The following is a 19,764-nucleotide window of genomic DNA, read 5'->3' as shown; positions in this document are numbered from 1 at the left end:
ACGCCCTCTCGGCTCCAGAAAAGCTAGACCGGATCGGCGCCTACCTCTCCGAGAGGCTCATCCGGGATGTGGGTCGTCATCGATACGGGTAAGTAGGATGGGAAAGTGAAAAGGGTATTTCCAGAAACCATGTTATACGTTTAGGGTAAACCTTTAAGAAATTGATAGTGGACTGGATGATTGCTTTTTGCTACCCTGCATATTCTCTGCCCATTGCAGTCCATGCTGATGAAAAACACCTTGAAATTCACAGCTTATGCTCTGCCTGCCCACATCTGGTTGTCATCCCTGATGCTAAACACACACGAGCACCGAGTTCACAGGCAGGTGGGCTGGGTGGGGAGGCAGTGGGGCAGGAGAGGGTGCGTTTGCCACTGAGTCCGACATCAAGGTTCATGCCCATATGGTCAGACCATAAACCAGGCACCTGCACGATGGCAGGGAGACACCCCCTCAGCCCTTCTGTGTGCAAATATTCTGCTCTTCCAACCCTCCGTGATGAGAGGTGATGATGATGTTGAGGGAGGCTCTGGGTAGGGGAAGACCGGGAAGGGGAGGAGAGAGATCAGCTCTAACAGCGTTTTCTTCTCTAAATGGTTACGATGAGAGCCCCCAGGGAGGCTCTCAAGACTTTAAATACGAAGATGCTGCAAAGACTGCTTTTAACAGGACGATGCCAGTTTTGAATGGCAGATCAGAGGGCAGTGGAGAGTTCTAAGTGGCTCTGCTGACCACAGAATATTTTCACCGAGAGAACTGCAGAGAGGGCAGGCAAAATTTGTATTAATGTTTAATGTTATTGCCTGCATATTGGCTTCAGGTTCAGTCTAGGCTAGGATAAAGTCATTTTTGCTTGTGTACACCTGCTTTGCTGTATGTCGAGGCGATTTATATAATCAGCATGGACACTATATTCATGCCCTTTTTCTTGAGTGTGCGACCTCATTTTATTCTTTAAAATGGTCATAGAAATGAATAGGCTTTGGTCTTGCTTTTATGCCAGGACAGCTTGATCTCAGATTGGCTGGTGGGTCCTGCAGAGGCGAGGCCCTCCTCATGCCGTCAGCGCAATGCACACCGTTCCACTCTGGTTCTCCATCTCTCTCAGCAGGAGGAAGGGGCCTTGGAAGGAGGTGGTGCTGTGGGCGGTGGTGGGAGCCCATGGAGGCGTCAAGGGGAGGGCAGAGAGCCAGGGTGATTGACAGCTAGTCCGTCTGGAGTGGGTCGAGAGCAGGCGTGGTGGGCATGGCAGGTGTGGTGGGCATGGCGGGCGTGGTGGGCCTTGCTGGGTGGAATGGTGAGTCAGGAGTAGGTTGTGGAAGACTCTAGAGGTCAAACTGAGGAGGTTGGATTTTATTCTGAAGGAGCTAGGAAAGCGCAGCTTCGGGTCCGTGTTTTGAAGATCACAGCTGGCAGTGTTAATGGAAGAACCAGAACAGAAAGGACGGGAACCAGAGAGACATTGTCAAGGCCATGGCTCTTTGAGTGATTCTTAGGCGATGACTGGCCTTGCAACAGCTGCCCCTCTCTCCTGCCTGCGGGGCTTCATCTCCGCCCCTGGATCTGTGTTTTCTCTCTGACTAAGTCTGGTTTCCACGTTTTGCATGGCCTGCTTCTCCTTTCCTGGAGGCTCAGCGCCTCCCTGGCTCCTGGGGCCACTCCTGCCCGAGCACAGGGCGTTCAAGCAGCACCAGCTGCCTCTTCTGGAATTCAGGGCAAGGGACTGCCTGCCTCACTCCCGCACACCAGAGCCTCTGTGTACTTTCCTCAGCTGTTGTAACTCATCTTCCACCCTGACCCTTGACCCTGCGTTCCTCTTGTTGCCAACCTGTGTCCTCTCCAAGACGTGGTTGCTGCCCATGAACCCCAGTCCATCCCAGAGTCCTTGGGTCCTGCCCGCCTCACCCGCTGGGAAGCCCAGCTGTTGCATCACCTGCTGCTGAGGTCTGTTACCTGTTCTGGCCTTCTCCCTTGGGCCCCTGCCGTGGGCTAGTCCTCAGCACCTCCTTCCTGCCCCATTCTGCTCCAAGGACCCGGTCAGGCCAGCCCAGGTTCCCAGACCAGTTGCTACACTGGACACCTTCCAGGATACCGAGCCCAGATAAATCTCTGTTTGGACCGGCCTGTCGGACCCTAGTCCTGCTGAGCAGGTGTCACCCTGAGAAGCCAGGACTCTGCTTCCATTGAGAGTGTAGGACATACCCCGGTAGGTTATGGTAAGAAAGGACCAAGGCAGCCAGCATTGGACTAGGAGGGTCCCAGGGTCCCATTGACTTCTCATCTAAGATTCTTTGCAAAGTTCAAGTTCATAGTCACAACCCTGACATCCTTACTATTGGGATCAAAGATGGGGTATGAGGAAGAGTGTTCACAGATGTAGACCTTAATCTCTGTTCTTTGTTACTTTCAGTTTCACTTCTACCATAATGTTGACTTTCCCTCAGAGTTTCCACTCCTGGTCAGTAGCCAATTTTTTTTTTCTAGCAAAGGATGGTTTTTTTCTTATCAGGACTTTTCTGGGAATTTTTTTACAGGAAAAGGAAAAGCAACAATCTAAGCTCTGGGGTTTGGAAGGCCTTCTAGTTTCTTCTCTTGCCAAACCCCACCCCACCCCTTCCGTTCCCCTCATGTAAACTCTATAAAATGATGGTGAAACCCTTCATACAGAAGGCCCCCGGGATGATTCGTCAAAGAAGAGAATTCCACGCTGCCCGCCCATTTCCCACCTGCCGCGTGTGATTAGCAGAAGGTGCCCGGGTTTGTCTGCAGGGAGAGTCTGTCCCCTTTGGAAGGGCCCCAGCCCTGCAAGATTCAGTCTGCTTCACTGGCCCGCACAGCGGACCTGAAACATGCTGGAACCGGGCCCGCGAGGCACAGCAGGTTTCCTGGGCTGTGACTGTGAGGGCCTCTGAAGGTCAAGGCTATAATGACAAGGGCAAGGCTACAGTGAGCCAGGAATGGCCAGTCCTGGAGCAGGGAAGAATGGTGACTTTGTTCACCGAAGGAGCTCGAAGACCCAGTGCTGCCGCTGTATTTCAAAGACACTCTGTAGACAAGAGCATGACCTGATCCATTTGTGAATGTGCCCAGGGGTGACTATTTCGGAGTATTTAGGAATATTTTATTCTAATAATAGTAAATGCAATTTAATAATAGTAGACAGTTCACAGAGATAAAAGAAATAAACATTTTATAAGCGTGGACAGGAGAAATTTCAGAGTAAGGAGGCAGTGTTTCTTATGGTTGCTCAGTGTAAGAGTTAGCTCAAGGGTACCTAAGAAATGGTTTCTAATGTCTCAAAAAAACAACAAAGCCCAAAACATTTAGAAGATGCCATGACTGCTGTTATTTTATATGCTTGGTTTGCAAAGCTGACCCACGTGAAAGACAGTTTTGGTGCACAAGAGATGAAATTAAGTGGCTGCCACAAGATATATTATGGAGCCTTGCATTTTGGTCAGTGCAGTTCCCATCAAAATGCTAATGTTATTTTTCTCAGAGCTAGAAATAATCGTAAAATTTATATGGAACCACAGAAGACCCCAAGGAGCCAAAGCAATCTTGAGAAAGAAAACACAGTTGGAGGTATCATGCTCCCTGATCTCAAACTATACTCCAAAGCTGTAATGATCAAAACAGTATGGTACTAGCACAAAAACAGACACAGATCAATGGACTAGAATAGAGAACACAGAAATAAACCCCTGCTTATATGGTCAACTAATCTATGACAAAGGAGGTAAAGATATACACTAGAGCAATGACAGTCTCTTCAACAAGTAGCATTGGGAAAATTGGGCAGATACATGCAGAGAAATGAAACTGGACCACTCTCTTAAAATACCAACGGCATATTTCACAGACCTAGAACAAACTTTCCAAAAATTCATCTGGAATAAAAAAAGACCCCGAATAGCTGCAGCAATCCTGAGAAAGAAGAACAAAGTAGGTGGGATCTCAATACCAGATATCAAGCTGTATTATGAAACTGGACCACTCTCTTATACCATATACAAAAATAAACTCAAAATGGTTTAAAGATTTAATTGTAAGCCCTGGAACCACAAAACTCCTAGAAGAGAAAAAATAGGAAGTAAACTTTATTTGACATCCGTCTAAGTAAAATCTTTTTGGTAATAGTCCCTCGAGCAAGGGAAACAAAAGAAGAAATAAACAAATGGGACCACATCAAACTAATAACCTTCTGCATAGCAAAGGAAACCTTCAACAAAACAAAAAGGCAACCTACTGAATGGGACAATATATTTGCAAATGGTATATATCCAAAATATATAAGAAACTCATACGACTCAACAACAAAAAATGAACAATCCGATCGAAAAAATGGGCAGAAGACATGAAAAGACACTTCTCCAAAGAAGAAATACAGATAGCCAACAGACATATAAAGATGTTTAAAGACACTAATCATCAGGAAAATGCAAATCAAGACCACAATGAGATACCACCTTACACGGCCAGAAAGGCTGTTAATCAAAAAATCAATAAATAATGTATTGGCAAAGATGTGGAGAAAAGGGAACCCTCAGGCATTGTTGGTGGGATTGTAATTGGTGTAGCCCCTATGGAAAATAGTACCATATGGAGTTTCCTCAAAAAACTGAAAATAGAACTACCATTCAACCCAGCAGTCCCAATTCTGGGTATTTATCCAAATGAGAACACTAATTCAAAAAGGTATATGCACCCCCTTTGTTCATTGCAGCATTGTCTACAGTAGTCAACATATGGAAGCAACCTAGGCGGCCATCGATAGGTGAGTGGACAAAGAAAATGTGATCACACACACACACACACACACACACACACACACACACACTGGAATATTATGCAGCAATAAAAAGAATGAAATCTTGCCCTTTGTGACAACATGGATGGGTCTAAGTGAAATAAGTCAGGCAGTGAAAGATAAATATCATGTGGCTTCACTTATATGTGGAATCTAAAAACAAAACAAAACAGGCCTGGCCAGGTAGCTCAGTTAGTTAGAATATTGTCCTGACATGCCAAAGTTGCGGATTTGATCCCTCGTCAAGTCATATACGTACAAGAATCAACCAATGAATGCATAAATAAGTGGAACAAGTCAGTGTTTTTCTCTCTCTCTCTCAAATCAATAACTAAAAATTTTAGAGGGATGGTTACCAGAAGAGAGGGAGGTGTGGATGGGTAAAAGGAGAAGGGGAATATAGCCAATAATATTGTGATGTCGGGACAGCCCCGGTGAGGTTGAAACGGCCCCGGTGAGGCTGAGAGGGGGTCCAGGCAGGGTCTGTGGGCTCTGTGCCCAGTGAGGTCATCCAGGGACTTTCGTCTCTGGGTTCCCAGCTGTTGCCACGTGGGACCAGCAGAAGGAGGAAAAGAGAGGACATGATGGACAATCCTGTCCTTTAAGCAAGTCATGCTGACATCGCTCACCTCACTTCCCCTCATTTTCATGGCCGCACGTTAGTCATGTGGCCTCGCCTAGCAGCAAGAGAGGCTGGGAAGTGTTCCCAGTGAGCAGCCACAAACTCAGCTAAAATTCCAAATTCCTATGGAAAAGGGGAAAGGGATTCCAGGGGTGACATCTAGCATTCTGCCCCAGAAATTTAACTTCTTAAAATAATTATAAAGGTTTAAGACAACATAATTCCTGACACACTTGCAGCAACCTCCTCATTAGGAGTGAAAAGATCGCCTTTTAACAAAGGGAACATCCACCTTGTTTCCTTTAGAATGCAAACGGCTTGTAAGTGGGAAAAGTATCTTTCCAACATTCACTTTATCGGACCATATGCTTGTTTTGCCACTATCATGGAACACATGTTGGAGCGAGCGTAGACATGCATTCCTCATTCCCAGGAGGAATTTGGCTCATGGCATTTTTCTTGGGATTTAAGAGAGGCGTTGAGGAAGACCAAGGCCGCCGGGATGACTGGGGGTTATCCGGTGAAGGCTGGTTTTCGAAGGATTGCGTATTTTTAGCGCGGAGAAGAGAAGAGTAAGAAAAATGAGACTGTTGTTTTCATGTAGTTGAAGGGCTGGCAGGTAGGAGAAGGTTCAGTCCTCTTCGTGCTGCTCCTAAACGTAGACTTGTGAGTAAAGGATAGAAATTATTAGGATTTGCTTGAAACATAAAGAAGTTTTTCTCTAGTTGTCAAACACAGGCTGGGCTGATTGAACTGGTAAGCTGTTCACCATTGGATGCTGTCTAGTCCTAGTTCTGAAGGCATTCACTCGGGTTTTAGACCAGGGGTGGGCAAACTTTTTGACTCGAGGGCCACAATGGGTTCTTAAACTGGACCGGAGGGCCGGAACAAAAGCATGGATGGAGTGTTTGTGTGAACTAATATAAATTCAAAGTAAACATCATTACATAAAAGGGTACGGTCTTTTTTTTTTTTAGTTTTATTCATTTCAAACGGGCCGGATCCGGCCCGTGGGCTGTGGTTTGCCCACGGCTATTTTAGACTTTAGAATTGAGCCAGTGAGGGAGTTGGAACTGACACAACCCATATTCTTCCTAAGGTGGAAATAATTTTAATTCTGTGGCTGTCTCATCCTCCATGAGGTCAAAATGTCCCCGAGGTAGGGTGCCACTCAAATATGGTGGTATCATCAACCATATTGTTTGTGTAGATCATCATAGAACGGAGATCTTCAAACACAAAACTTGCTAATTTTATATTCCTCAACGGTCCCAGGCCCATCTCAGATTCTTCATAAACTGTCTTCATAAAGTTCTTCACTGCCTCCCCCCCGCAGAGCCATCTCTTTTCTTATTTGGAACCTCATGCGATGCCTTACACGATTTTCTTGTAGCATTTCTTATTTTCCCTTTAGAGGAGATTTCTGGGTACTCATCTCATCGTCGGACTCTAGGCTCTTTAACTTGAAGGACTTCTTCATCCTTACGCCCCCTGCAGCGAGTAGACCAGAGCTTTTCCTCAGTGGATGCTCAACAGACACTCCCGGACTTGGATCATATAATTCTCTGATCTCACTGGATCTTGGTTCAGAATTTGCTCTTCTAGGCACCTGTCCTTTTTTGCGTGTTGTTTACCCATGAAACGGTACACTTCATCTGCCCCCATGTTCTTCAACCGTAAGAGGAGGGGCTGAGAGGTTGGCCTTGAGGCCTCCCTCCAGCTCTGATTCTCGGGCTGGAGTGGGCACTTGGTGGAATGGCATCAGGCACTGACAACTTGGAGAAGAGCCTCATTACCCCGATGCTGCCCAGGAGGTCACTGCGCGGCCATCTAGCTTGCCCCGTGGAGAGTTTCCTCAAGATGGTAGCCAAGCTGCTGGAGTCAGAGAAGCCCAACCTGCAGATCCTGGGCACCAACTCGGTAAGAAGCTGCCCAGGGGCTCTGGGGGTGGGAGTGGGGGTGGCGGAGGGTGGGACCGCTGGGTCAGCGTCAGGATCCGTTCCTATTTGCTCTCTGACCCTACGTACCGCTCAGTGCTTGTCTTAACGTTCCCCTTTGTGTGAATACAGGTATGTTTAGATTTTTATTTGACTAAAAAGATATGATTTATATTATAATTTATATAACTATATCATAGATACAGTAAATTAAAAAAAATAAAATTCACCATATTAAAGCATGTGATTCAGTGGTTTTAGTATAGTCACAAGGCTGTGCAACCATCACCATTATCTAATGTATTTATCTTTAGACTGGTGATCTTCGAACTTTTTTTAGCAATAGATTTTCCCCTTAAAGAATTTTAAGTGGGGCCCTCAGAAATATAAAAATAGATGGAAAGGGATGGGAGGGGTGCCTGGCACCCTCACAGCCCAGCCCGTGGCATCATGGGACATGCTTTGAAATCTAGTCCAGGTCATGCCTCTTTCAAAACTAGAATAAACTGATATCCATGGGACAGAGGTGCCAGATATGGGGAGACCTCGCGGGGAAGCAGGAAACAGGGCTTCTGACTTAGTTCTGCCCTTGCCTGGCTGGGCAACCTGGAGAGAGTTATGTGTGGGCCTCGGTATTTTCACGGATAAGATGAGCAGGCTGAATGGTCCAAGCTCTGCAAGGCTGGCCTCCGTACAGTGACTGCTGTCATGAGCGGTTATGGCTCAGGGAGAGAAGAGCCATTAGATGTGTCGAGAACCGCCAGTTTCATATGTGTGTCTATCCCTACGGGAATATTCCGGTTGCTTTCTTCAATGTCTTGCCCTCTCTCCTCTTCCCTCTTCAGGGCAAACTCCCAGCTCCAGGTCTTCAGGCAGCCTGGTGTTAAAAGCTCTGATAATGCAACGATTTTACAGATATCACACAGAAATGTGTAAGGATTGCCTTCTTACCACTCCCTTCCTGCCTTTTCTGAATTTTTATTGCACATAGAACAGCTGCTTTCCTGTTCTATGTAAGTTGATTTAACCAGAAAATAATCTTCCAGTTTTCCTTTTTTACCAAAAGTCACAACCTGTGCCCTTCTCTTCGCTCTGTGAGCCAGCCGCCTTTGACAAATGACATGGACAGTAGCCGAGGGTGAAGTTTTTTGTCAGGTTGCCCTGGCAACAGCTTCAGACATGGTTTCCCTGGTCCTGTTTCAGATAACTGTAGTCGAGAAGAGAACATCTGAATGGAAACAAACCAGTCATCCAGAGAGCGTGTCCCCCTGGGGGACACACAAGCAGGTGGCCAGCAGCTCTTGCTGCCCCCACAGCGAATCCTAGCCCTGGGTGGGCGTTTTGTAGGCTACAGCCTGAGAATTCAGGGCCCTGCAGATTCCTCGATTCTCCATCACAGTGAATCATTTCATCAGCAAGACAGCAAGTCCGCTAATGGTCACTGCAGACACTGAGGAGGATGTAGGGACAAGCAGCTCTAAGTAAGTTAAGTCCATAATTACGATAGACTCAGAGTCCAGCTCTGAGGCAGCCTTTGCTGCTGTCTCTCCTCAGATGCTCTTTCCAGCTCTCTAAGTCGGAGGCTTCTCAGGCCTTCCCAAGAAGACCATTCTTTTTCTCCCCATCATGTTAGAGCTGCCGGAATGCTAGTGCCTGATGTAATCTTAGAGTCCAGCCTGGGTTTCAACTGGTGTTCGCGGGGATTCGGGGCTTTGTGAGGGGAGGGGGGCTGCAGGAGCAGGTCTGGGACTCTACGGAAGCTTGCAACTTTTCACTCGGGTAAAGGGTTTTGCTGCCCGAAAATTGAAAGAAAGACAAAGAAGGGGGGTGGGGGAGAAAGAGAGAAAAAAGAAAAAACGGAGCTCATCTACCACCCGCATTTTGCTGGGATTTCTGCCCGGAAACGGAGGCCCAAAGCAGTCAAAGAGCTCATCTGTGCTCGCACAGCTGGGGACTGGATTTAGATGGTGATTTATTCAGCCCTGTGGCGCGTGTTCTCTTCTCGCCGGGCCCCACCCCGTGTGGGGTCCTCTCCCTGGAGCCCGGCCGGCCGCGGCCCCAGCCTCCCTGTGGTCAGGCTCACCCGGAGTCGCCTCTGCTCCCCTCTTCCCTCAGACCTGGTTTTGCTGCCTGAATCCTTCGGCAGAGCCTGTCCTCAGAGTCCCGTCCCTTCAGGGTCACACCGGGCCAATGACAGAGGCCCCTGCACAGCTTGGGAAACTACCGATTCCCAGGGCTCAGCCGCACCTACGCATCAGCGCTGTGGAGGGGGCACCGGGGAGTCTATGTTTTAGTTTCTCTTGTGGCACTAGCAGCAGTTTTGGGGACCACTGACCCACTGCAGTCTTATACCTGCACAGGGTTCCCTCCCCTCTTCCTTTCTTCCTTTCTTTCTGTAGTCATTATTTCTCTCTCCATGTCTCCACTATTTTGCTTTCTCTGGTTCCTTCCCTGTGTCCAAACATAAGTTCAAGTCTCTTCCAGTATAAAAATATGTAAACAAAGAAGAAAAAAAAACCACCCACGTTTTCTACATAGCCACAAAATACCTTTAGCTCACCTGAAAAACTATCATTCCTGATTTTAAAAGAAATTTAGTCCCAATTCAAATTTTCCTAATAGTCCCAAAATTGTCTTGTCTTGCTGTCTTTCAGTTCAGGATTCAATAAAGATCGTGCATTTACTTTGTTCTCTGCCTCTCATCTCTCTCAGTCAGTCCCAACCCCTGTCCTGCCCTCTTTGTTTCTCATGACATTGACCCTCTGAAGAGACCAGGCCAGGTGCTTTGTCTCTTACTTCCTTGTGGTGTCATTCATGCTGCTCTCCTGGCTGCTTTATGACCTTCGAACTGGAATTAGATCTGATGGTTTGACTGGATGCAGTTAAAGCCGCCGGCCGTGTTACTTTGTGGGGGTGACCCTGTGGCGGTGTCTGGGTCCCCCTTCCATGGATGCCAAGTGCAATCCCAGGTTAGGGTGGTGACTTGGGGTCGCTCTGTGGAAAAGCACACGTTGTCCGTGCAGTTAGCCATTGGTGAAACCATGCACATAACCATTCCCCACTCATCTTTCAGCTGAGGTTTGATCTTTGGTGGCGTTTCTCCTGGGTGCCTGCAACCTTCTTCCTACTCCCCTGACTTCCTGGCCCTGTCACTCTGGCTCTCCCTGCCTGGTGCATCCTTCCTCATTTCTGAGCTGGGCTGAGGAATGGTCCCCCAAGGATGTACGTGTTCTCATCCCAGGAACCTGTGAAAATTACCTTATATCATAAAAGGGATTTTGCCGAGATGATCAAGTTCAGGATCTTGCGATGGGAGATTACCCTGGATTCTCCAGGCGGGCCGGTGTGATCACAGGGTCTTTATAAGAGGGAGGCCAGAGGATCGGGGTCAGACAGAGGTGGCGTGATGACGGAAGCAGAGGGATAGAGAGAAAGAGATGGAAGATGCTACTCTGCTGGCCCTGAAGATGGGGGAAGGGAACCATGAGCCAAAGGATGTGTGTGGCCTCTGGAACTGTCAGAGGACCAATCTGCATTGTTTGAGGCCACTAAGTTGTGGGATGTATTATAGCAGCAATAGGAAACAACATGGTTTTTCTCAATGATTCTCTTCCTCCATGTGCCCCTGAAATATCTGTGGCCTCCAGGGCTGGCCCTCCATCCTCCTCTCACTCTCTGTGCCACCCCTGGGCGATTTCATCATTTCTCGTGTTTTAAACTGTCGTCTAGAAATGCTGCCAGTGCGGAAATCAACCCTGCGGGCGGGCGAGCAGCAGGCTGGAGTGGGTTTCTCCGGGGCAAGGCGGATAGAACTGAAACACCAGGGCACCGGGGGACCCAGCAAGTGGCAGAGTCATAGAGCAGAGACAGCCGGTACCTCCCCAGCTCTGTGCCTCCCGGGCTGGGGCCTTGGGGGCCCGCCCCGGGGCTGCTCGGGGCCAGAGGGCTCGCCTTCTCGGGCAGCGAGGACTGGGCTTTCCCAGAGCTTAAAACCAGTTATGCAAAGAAATCTTGAAAGAGGGAAGACGTGGTAGGGGTAGAAGGAGAGGATGTCTTCAGTCTCAAAATGCCCTTCCTGGTAGCCAGGGGATTGGCTGGAGGAGATCACATCAGCTTGGGCTGTTTCTCCTGTTTCCGGGAGTCGCTGTTGTTACAGCGGTTGGGAGGACTGGGCCCGGGTGTTAAAGTCAAAACCACGTGGTTTACAAGCTCTGCTTTCTCTGCTAAGATCCCCTTCGGGAAGCAAAGAGGCAGTGCCCGTTCCTCCTTAGGTAGGCAGCCAGCAGAAAGGCCTGCGCCCCTGGATCAGGGGAGAGCTGGGGTTCTCAGAGCAACCATCAGTAGAAGGCAGGGCTAACTTCCGCGTGGAGAGGCTGGGCGAGCGCCGAAGGGAGGCCAGCCAGCTCAGCTGCTGTTTTCCAGACCAGGGGAGAGCTGGTTTTGCAATGTCAATATTTGGAGATTCTCTTTCTTTATTGACCCAGGCCCTTCCTAACTAACTCTCAGCTTTCACACAGTTGCGGCTCCTTCCTGTCTGTCCCAGAGCGTTGGAGATGTGTCCCAGCAAGCTTGGCGCTCTTGGGAGTGTATAGAGAGCTGACACTTTGATCTTGAAAGGGTGGCCCCAGCAGTACCCATGGCCTTTGAAGTGTCACATGATCAGGATTTTCAGTTCGTTGCTATGGAGACCTTTCTCATCATTGTAATATTAAAAAAAAAAAAAAGAAACCAGTTATTATTTCACAATCTCATGCATTAGGTAAGTGGCATTTTCACAAAAGCCATTTGTAAGGTATGAATTAACAATGGTAAGGGTGAGCCCGACCAGGATGACTCAGTCAGGGGTACATGCCTGGGTTGCGGGCTCGATCCCCAGTAGGGGGGCGTGCAGGAGGTAGCCGATCAATGATTCTCTCTCATCATTGATGTTCCTATCTCACTTTCCCTCTCCCTTCTTCTCTGAAATCAATAAACATAGATTTAAAAAATAATGGTAAGGGGAAACAGGCAGAAAATTACTGCTTGTAAAAAAATAGTGACCAGTGGCACAGGTGAGTGGGCCCAGTGAAAAATCAGGGGTGTTGACGGAAAACCAAAAATGCGCTGGGGTGGGGGAGGGGAGGAGGCTAGACCGGGTACTGTGATGGGCTGGTCATACCAAGCCTCTGAGGCAGCTGCTCTTGTTAACCCCGTTTTAAAGATCGGGGACTGAGGCACCGGGAGCCTAGGGAACTTGGCCCCGATCGGCTTCCTAGTAAGTGGAGGAGCTGGGGTTCAGAAATGAAGTTGGGCTCCAGAGGCCTTCTCACAACCCTGGCACTACACTGCCTGTTGGGAGAGGGACGAAGGCCCTCCTCACTGCGGAACCTTAGAGACTCAGCCCCCTGGCAGCCAGGTCTGGGCGCATTGCCCAAGTGGACTTCCACAGTGTGGTCCCGTGACCAGAGCCCCCATGAAGCACCCCGATTTCCCCCTCTGAACCACGAGGACCAAAGTTTCTATGTGGCCTCCTCCTGTCGGCGTGGGAGACTCGGGAACAGCGTGGGGTGGGCCCTTTAGCAGCTGCCCCCACGGAGACACCGCAGGTCACCTGGGCTGGTGTGTCTGTCCTGCTGGTGCCTCAGGCTCAGAGAAGGGATGCTCCTCCTGTCAGCCTATCACACCAAGGGTTTCTAAGGATGCTCGGGGATCCTGGTACCAAACACGGTGCCTATTGCATTAGCTGGCCCTGGTGCCCCATAGCATAATAAACGGGGCACGCACCCTCCTATAGCATCAAGTGCAGTCTCAGCACTAGACTGTAACCAGGAAGAGTCCTGTCCCACCCTGTTCACCAAGTGACCTTCAGTTCCCGAATGGTACGTCAGGGGCGTGGCCTCACCTCCCCGCTCCCCTGCTCCCTGTCACCTCCCCGCTCCCACTCTCCGGAGCCAGTCCATTGAGGGGTGGTTGAGATTCCTTCTCTCTGAATGTGCTGCCTGCATGGTCCACACTGCCCACCTGGGCTCCTCCCCTGTGACGGCCTGTCTGGGTCTGTGTTGGTGGCAGAAAGGACAAGGGTCACGCTGCCCGGAGCTGCTGGAGCGGCCACAAACAACCACTGTCCCCCTGTCCACCGCAGCACAGCTCCTGGGCACCCGCCGTGCCCGGCAGTGCCAGTGCCGGCCTTGTAACCCTTGTTTAACCCTGGCATCAGTCCTAGCGTCCCCATGTTACAGATGAGGGAACAGAGGCTCAGAAGGTACACGACGTGCCCACGGTCGCACAGATGACAAGATGCAGAGTGGAGTCTGGTCACCGGCCCAGGAGCCGGAGCGGGAGCACAACTGTTTACGTAGGAGAACCGTTCCATCAAAGCCAAAATGTGAGAAGAAGGCTCAAAGTGAAGGTTCCGGGGGGAAGAGCACAGGAGAGTGAAGACCCAGGGACGCAGAGGGTCAGAGAAGAGAAGAATGAGGGTCTTTTCCAGGGAGGCGAGCAGCTGTGACCGGCCCGGTCTAGAAAAAGGTCCCCAATGACTTGGAGAAGGCACCCCTGCGGGTTTTCCACCCTCATGAACTTCGTGGCTGTCGCTGAATTTTCCATTTTTAAACATGGGTTGTAATCTCAATTCTGACCTTGCAGCCAGGGGGGTCATAGTCAAAATATTGAGCAGCCTGGACAGCACAGATGACAGCCCATCAGAACAGACACCAGCAGGAACCTGCCCCCTGACGGCCACGCTCCTCACGGCTGCAGGGCACTTTGGGAGGAAGAAAGTCCATGTTGGCAGTGAAGGGGGACTGGATGGCACATTCCATAGAGATAGGGACGGATCCAGAGAAGCGGCGGAGAGGGGGCTGGAGGGGAAGAGGCCAGGTTGCCTGCGGGTAACCCTGCAGTGTCTCTCAAATGTGGGCCTCGGATGATCTGACCGTCCACCAGTTTCCTGGGACTTTGCTAAAAGGTAAACCCGCGGGCCTTGTCCAAGACTGACAGCGTGTCTGATGGCACATTCCATAGAGATAGGGACGGATCCAGAGAAGCGGCGGAGAGGGGGCTGGAGGGGAAGAGGCCAGGTTGCCTGCGGGTAACCCTGCAGTGTCTCTCAAATGTGGGCCTCGGATGATCTGACCGTCCACCAGTTTCCTGGGACTTTGCTAAAAGGTAAACCCGCGGGCCTTGTCCAAGACTGACAGCGTGTCTGGTGGCTAGAATGTGGGTGCTCACCAAGCACCCCCCCCCCCCCCCCCACCCCCCCCCCACCACACCCACCCCCAGCAACCGGGTTTGGAAACGAACACCCTCACCCCGTTGGATCAAACTAAGTTCATCGCCAGCCGCTTCTTCATCCGCTGCTTGTTCTTCCCTGACAGAACCCCCCCACACACACACCCCGTCAGGCCTGAGGCACTAGCGGAAGCAGAGCGGGAGCTAAAGCTGGTTTGCAGGGCTGAGCTGCACGGCAGCTGCAGGGGGCTGAGGCCTGGGTGACTCCTCAGGGGCCCTGAGCAGGTTACTTCATGTTTGCGGGTCTCGATCTCTTTGTAAAATGAGAATAATAATCCTAGCTCTCTCATTTAGAGTCTCTCATTTTAAGAAATAAAAGATATGGTGTACGTAAAAGGCTTAGGGTAGTACCTGCTCTATATACGCTTCTAAGCTTTCATTGCTATTGGCCCGTGAAGCTTGGTCATTCAGTCCCCGGACTGCATACGAGTCCACGCTGTCACTACACGTTAGCAACAAAGTCTTGGTTGGACTGTTTCTCCCTCGTGATTAGCGGCCTCCTCTGTTTCAGCCTCGTTTTAATTATTCTCAAGTGCGTGCACTTTTGCGTACACACTAGTAGTCGGTCTTATTTTAAGCTGCCTCGTCCTGTGAGAAGGAAATGCAAGTGAAAACAGTCAGGACCTCAGTGAATGAAGAGTGGGCTGCTCATTTCACACGGCGTGGGGGGAGGCACCAAAGTCCCACCCACAGGCCCCGCCGGGGAGCGTAGATCTGCAGCGTAGATCTGCAGCTGGAACCCTACAGCGGCTCTTCCCCTGCGAGTGGGCAGACCCGCTGCCCAAGCCAGGCTTAGGCGGTGGGGAGAGCGGCCTGGGAACATCCTGTTCATGGTTAAGAGCAGCGACGCACCCAAATTTAGCTTCAGACAAACTTAGCCTCAGTCTCCGTATCAGCCCTTGTCTGTGTTCTAGCCTTAGGGGGCTTCTGAAGGTCAGGGAGCCAGGGCTGGCTTTACTGTTGTTTCTCGAACTCCTGAACTGGTGTCTAATCAGTGATCTTGTGATCACACGGACTACCACTGCGCCTCTTCCCCATAGCCACGCACCATGCAAGCCGTGCCTTTCAGATTTACTGCTAATGTCAGTATAGTTGCTTGCAAATATATGTATATATTTTAGATGTAACTTGGAAGAAAAGATCACCTTATCAGCTTTGCTTATTGCGATTGAATGTCAGCAGAAAATAAATGTATACTTATTATTGCAAGAACAAAAACTACAATAGTTAATGTTTGTGGAAATTGCTAATTTCATTCAGAAAACACTTAACTTTTAAGTAGTTAAATAGGAAAATAGATGGACAATACTGAATATTGTGAGAGCACACCAGCTAGCTAAGTTTAGGATAATAGTGATTAGAGGGTTGGAAATTTCAGTCCCCCCACCCCCACCCCACAACCCCCAGGGAGAAAAGGGGCTGAAGATTGAACTCTGTCACCAGTAGCCAATGATTTAATCAGTTATGTTACATAATGACACCTCCATAAACCCCAAAGGTCGGGGTTTGGAGAAGCTCTGGGGTTGCAGAGATATCGGTAGGGAAGCTCCTCCCCTTCCCACACACCTGCTCCTCCCCCCCCCCCGCCCCCGTCTCTTCCATCTGGCTGTTCTTGAGTTATATCTTTTTATACTAAACTGGTAATCTAGTAAAAGGCTTCCCTGAGCACCGGGAGCCACTATAGCAAGTGAATCAAACGTGAGGAGGGGGTTGAGGGAATCTCCCATCTCTAGCTGGTCAGTCAGAAGCACAGGTGACAGCCTGGACCTGCCCTGGGTCCGAGGGGGGCAGTCTCATAGGACTGAACCCTCGGCTGTGGGGTCTGATGCACTCTCTGGGTCAATCGTGTCAGAACTGAGCTGAAGCCTAAGACACCAGCTGGTGTCTGGAGCAAGGCTTGTCAGCGCCGTGGAAACCACACACACCCCACCACACTGGAGCTGGTACTAGAATGATCTCAATTGTATATCCTTTCTGAACCCACAAAAACATGGTAGCAATTAAATAATGAGGTCAGAATAATGGAGGATATATTTCATCTAACCTTTTTAGAGTAGTTTGCACTACTGAATTGATAGCAACACATAAAATAACCTATGAGACTTATATTTAATTTTTAATAATTTAACTCCACTTAGTCGGTGATTCTTGCTTCTCTGTGGGACTCAGTGGAAATCGGGTCCCTGTTTAGACTTGCAAATGTGCAGCTTGGTGACGGCAGAGGCACCTGGCAGCGGAGGATGCGGCGCTTAAAGATGTTCTCCAGTTTTCAACAATCAAATGCGATGACACTTTTTAATCAAGTTTCAGATGTTCTTGTTTCCAGGGTGCGTTCTCGGGAGAGCTACGTGCTCCGATGAGGGCTTTCCCAGTGTCAGTGTTGGCCCCCGCACCTCTCAGCCTGTGGGTGCGCCCGGTGCAGTTCTGGGGGTCACAGGAAGCCAGGGAGCCCCCTTCACTTTGTCTTCGCTCCCATCCCCGGCTCACCCAGGCCTGTCGTGTAGTCAGGAGCTGTGAGCAGGATTTGGAACTCGGTGTGCCGTGGGAGGCGGATCAGCGCCGGGTCTGGGATGCGTGGTTCCCGGGGTGTGGCTGTCCCCAGGCTTTCCTACAGCAGGGCCCTGGGGCCACCAAGTCCCAGAGCTGAAAGGCGGGGCGCACAGTGGTCACCCCTCCCCTGCATCCCTCTCCTCCCGGGTAGTTTGTGAAGTTTGCCAACATCGAGGAGGACACCCCGTCCTACCATCGGAGCTACGACTTCTTCGTGTCCCGCTTCAGTGAAATGTGCCACTCGAGCCACGACGACCTGGAAATCAAGACCAAGTGAGCAGCGAGGGCGCGGGGCGTGCGCAGTTGATGATGGAAGCGTGGAGGGATCTTACAGGGTTCCCAGCCCGTGTGTGTCTGATTCCTCTGGGACAGTGGTTCTCAACCTTCCTAATGCCGCGACCCTTTAATATACTTCCTCATGTTGTGGTGACCCCCAATTTCATTGTTACAAATGGAACATATTAAAGCATAGTGATTAATCACAAAAACAATATGTAATTATATATGTGTTTTCCGATGGCCTTAGGTGACCCCTGTGAAAGGGTCGTTCGACCCCAAAGGGGTCGCGACCCACAGGTTGAGAACCACTGCTCTGGGGTTTGCCTCTCTCAGACGTTCCTGGGGAGGAGGGAGCACCTGGTGGAACATGGGTGGGCAAGCGGGCAGTGCTGGGCTCTCGACATGCGCTTTCTAAAGGAGCAGCCTCTGGGGCAGGAAACTGGGTGGATGTGAGATAATGGGCCTGGGAGGCCAATTTGGGAGCCAGTGACAGACATGCACACACATGCACACCCCATGCGCTCTTGTACATCCATTTATACACCCAGAAACATCCCCCTGACCATTATCCATCCAAGTATCCACCCACCAAGCCAAAGCCAAGTCCTCCCACTGGCCGATGTCACTGCCCCCTGACTTCTCCACTCTCCCCCACTCACTCCCCTCCGGCCAGGAGGCCTCCCGCTGCCCTGGGGCTGGGCACAGTCTGTCCCTGTCCCGAATGCTTCCCCTGTGGATCCGCACGGCTCCCTCCACCACGTTCAAGTCTGGGCTCAAAGGTGCCCTTGTCAACAACACCTTCCCCAAACTTCCCCCCACCCCTTCCCTTTCTCCCTCACCCTGCTCTCTCTTATTCTCCCATGGTCCTCATCCTCTTCGGACATGTTTCTTAATTTACTCACTATGTTTCTTATTCATTGTCTCCTCCTGCTAGCCTGTAAGCCAAGAGAGCCTGGTAGCCGGTGCGTCTCCCTCCGGTCCCCCCTCCTCACTCCTACGTTGCTCAGAGCCCTGCATTTGGCCTCGTAGTTCTTGGCAGCACTCTGAGCTCCTGTATCTTGGGCTCAAGCTGGAGCAAACCCAGCTGAGAACGAAAGAGAGGGCACCTGAAGCCACTGCCACCTCAGGGATGAAGCTGGGTGGTACCCGGGCAAAGGCAGCCAGAGAGCATGGCTTCCTGGGCTGGTAGCCAGCCAGGAGCCCGAGTCCCAGGAAGCGTCGAAGGCCCCACCTGCCTTTTGATGGATGAATGTACCCCTCACCCGCACTTGCCACAGGAGCTGGACTTCTCAGGTTCGAGGGCCTCCTGGCCCCGTCTCACCCCTTTCCTTCCAGGATCCGAATGTCGGGCATCAAAGGGCTGCAAGGGGTGGTGAGGAAGACGGTGAATGATGAGCTGCAGGCCAATATCTGGGACCCACAGCACATGGACAAGATTGTCCCATCACTGCTCTTCAACTTGCAGCACGTCGAAGAGGCCGAGAGGTAAGCAGGCGAGGCTGGAGGTCGGACAGCAGACCATGAGCCCTCGCAGGCTGCCCGTCCCAGCTGCCAGGGAACCACAGGGCGTGGGCTTTGCTAAAACCGAGCTCTGAGGCCGGGGATCCTGGCTTTGTGGCCTGTTGCGCAGTGAGTCCAGGGCCAGCTTTCTGCAGCCCGCTGTGCCCCTTGAGGTCTGCGTTCATGGAGGCAGGATGGTAATGGTGCTGGGCTCCCTGGGATGCTGGGCTCCTTGTTTGGTAAGAACCCAGACTCAGGGACCTCTTCTCTCTGGAAGCAGCAGGCCAAGGAGGTTTTAAAAGGCCTTCGTGGCTTCACTTCCTGAGGACTTTCCCTCCCTGACCTTCCTTCCTCCCTCACATCCTAATGGTATTTCAGGCCCTGAAAACAGGCCTGCTTGACCAGACAGCCCCCAGACCTGGCACTCATCCTGTCCCACCCCTTGCGCTTCCTCTCTGTGAAGTGGGGTGCAGGGGAAGGTCAGGTCCCTGTCCCCCTTGGCTGTGCATGGGGCTGGCTGAGGGTACGGGTCCCTCGCTTTCTGTCAGTTGAGCCTGTGCTGCTAGTCAGGCAGGGAGAGGAAGTGTGCCCTCTGGTGGCTGTGTCTGGAATCGCACCTCCACTGACAAGACTGGCCTGTGGTCTCAGGGCCCCGAGTCCTGGGGATCCTTCTGTCCAGGTTGGGCCCATCCTCTGTGGCTCAGTAACCTGAGCCAACCACTGCTCCTTTCTCCCCTCCCCTTTTCCTCCCCCTTCTCCTCTCTCCCACTTTCCTTTGCTTTCCGCTCTTCTGCCCA

General features: G+C 50.8%; 1 protein-coding gene across 2 annotated transcripts in view; it reads left to right on the top strand.

Annotated features, from left to right (window-relative positions):
* Positions 1–7,254: 7,254 nt before the first annotated feature.
* EFR3B (EFR3 homolog B) overlaps positions 7,255–19,764 on the top strand; it is a 28,341-nt gene continuing 15,831 nt past the window's right edge. For both annotated transcript variants that reach the window (XM_015566387.1, XM_015566386.1), the window contains exons 1-3: positions 7,255–7,352; positions 17,340–17,461; positions 18,803–18,952. In XM_015566387.1, coding sequence (XP_015421873.1) covers positions 7,293–7,352; positions 17,340–17,461; positions 18,803–18,952 — 332 coding nt within the window. In that variant the 5' untranslated portion in view covers positions 7,255–7,292. The remainder of the gene's footprint in view (positions 7,353–17,339; positions 17,462–18,802; positions 18,953–19,764) is intronic.

The sequence above is a fragment of the Myotis davidii genome, unplaced genomic scaffold (assembly GCF_000327345.1).
Source record: "Myotis davidii unplaced genomic scaffold, ASM32734v1 scaffold238, whole genome shotgun sequence".
NCBI lineage: Eukaryota > Metazoa > Chordata > Mammalia > Chiroptera > Vespertilionidae > Myotis > Myotis davidii.
The sequence above is the reverse complement of the archived record's forward strand: the minus strand, read 5'-3'. Positions and strand labels throughout refer to the sequence as shown.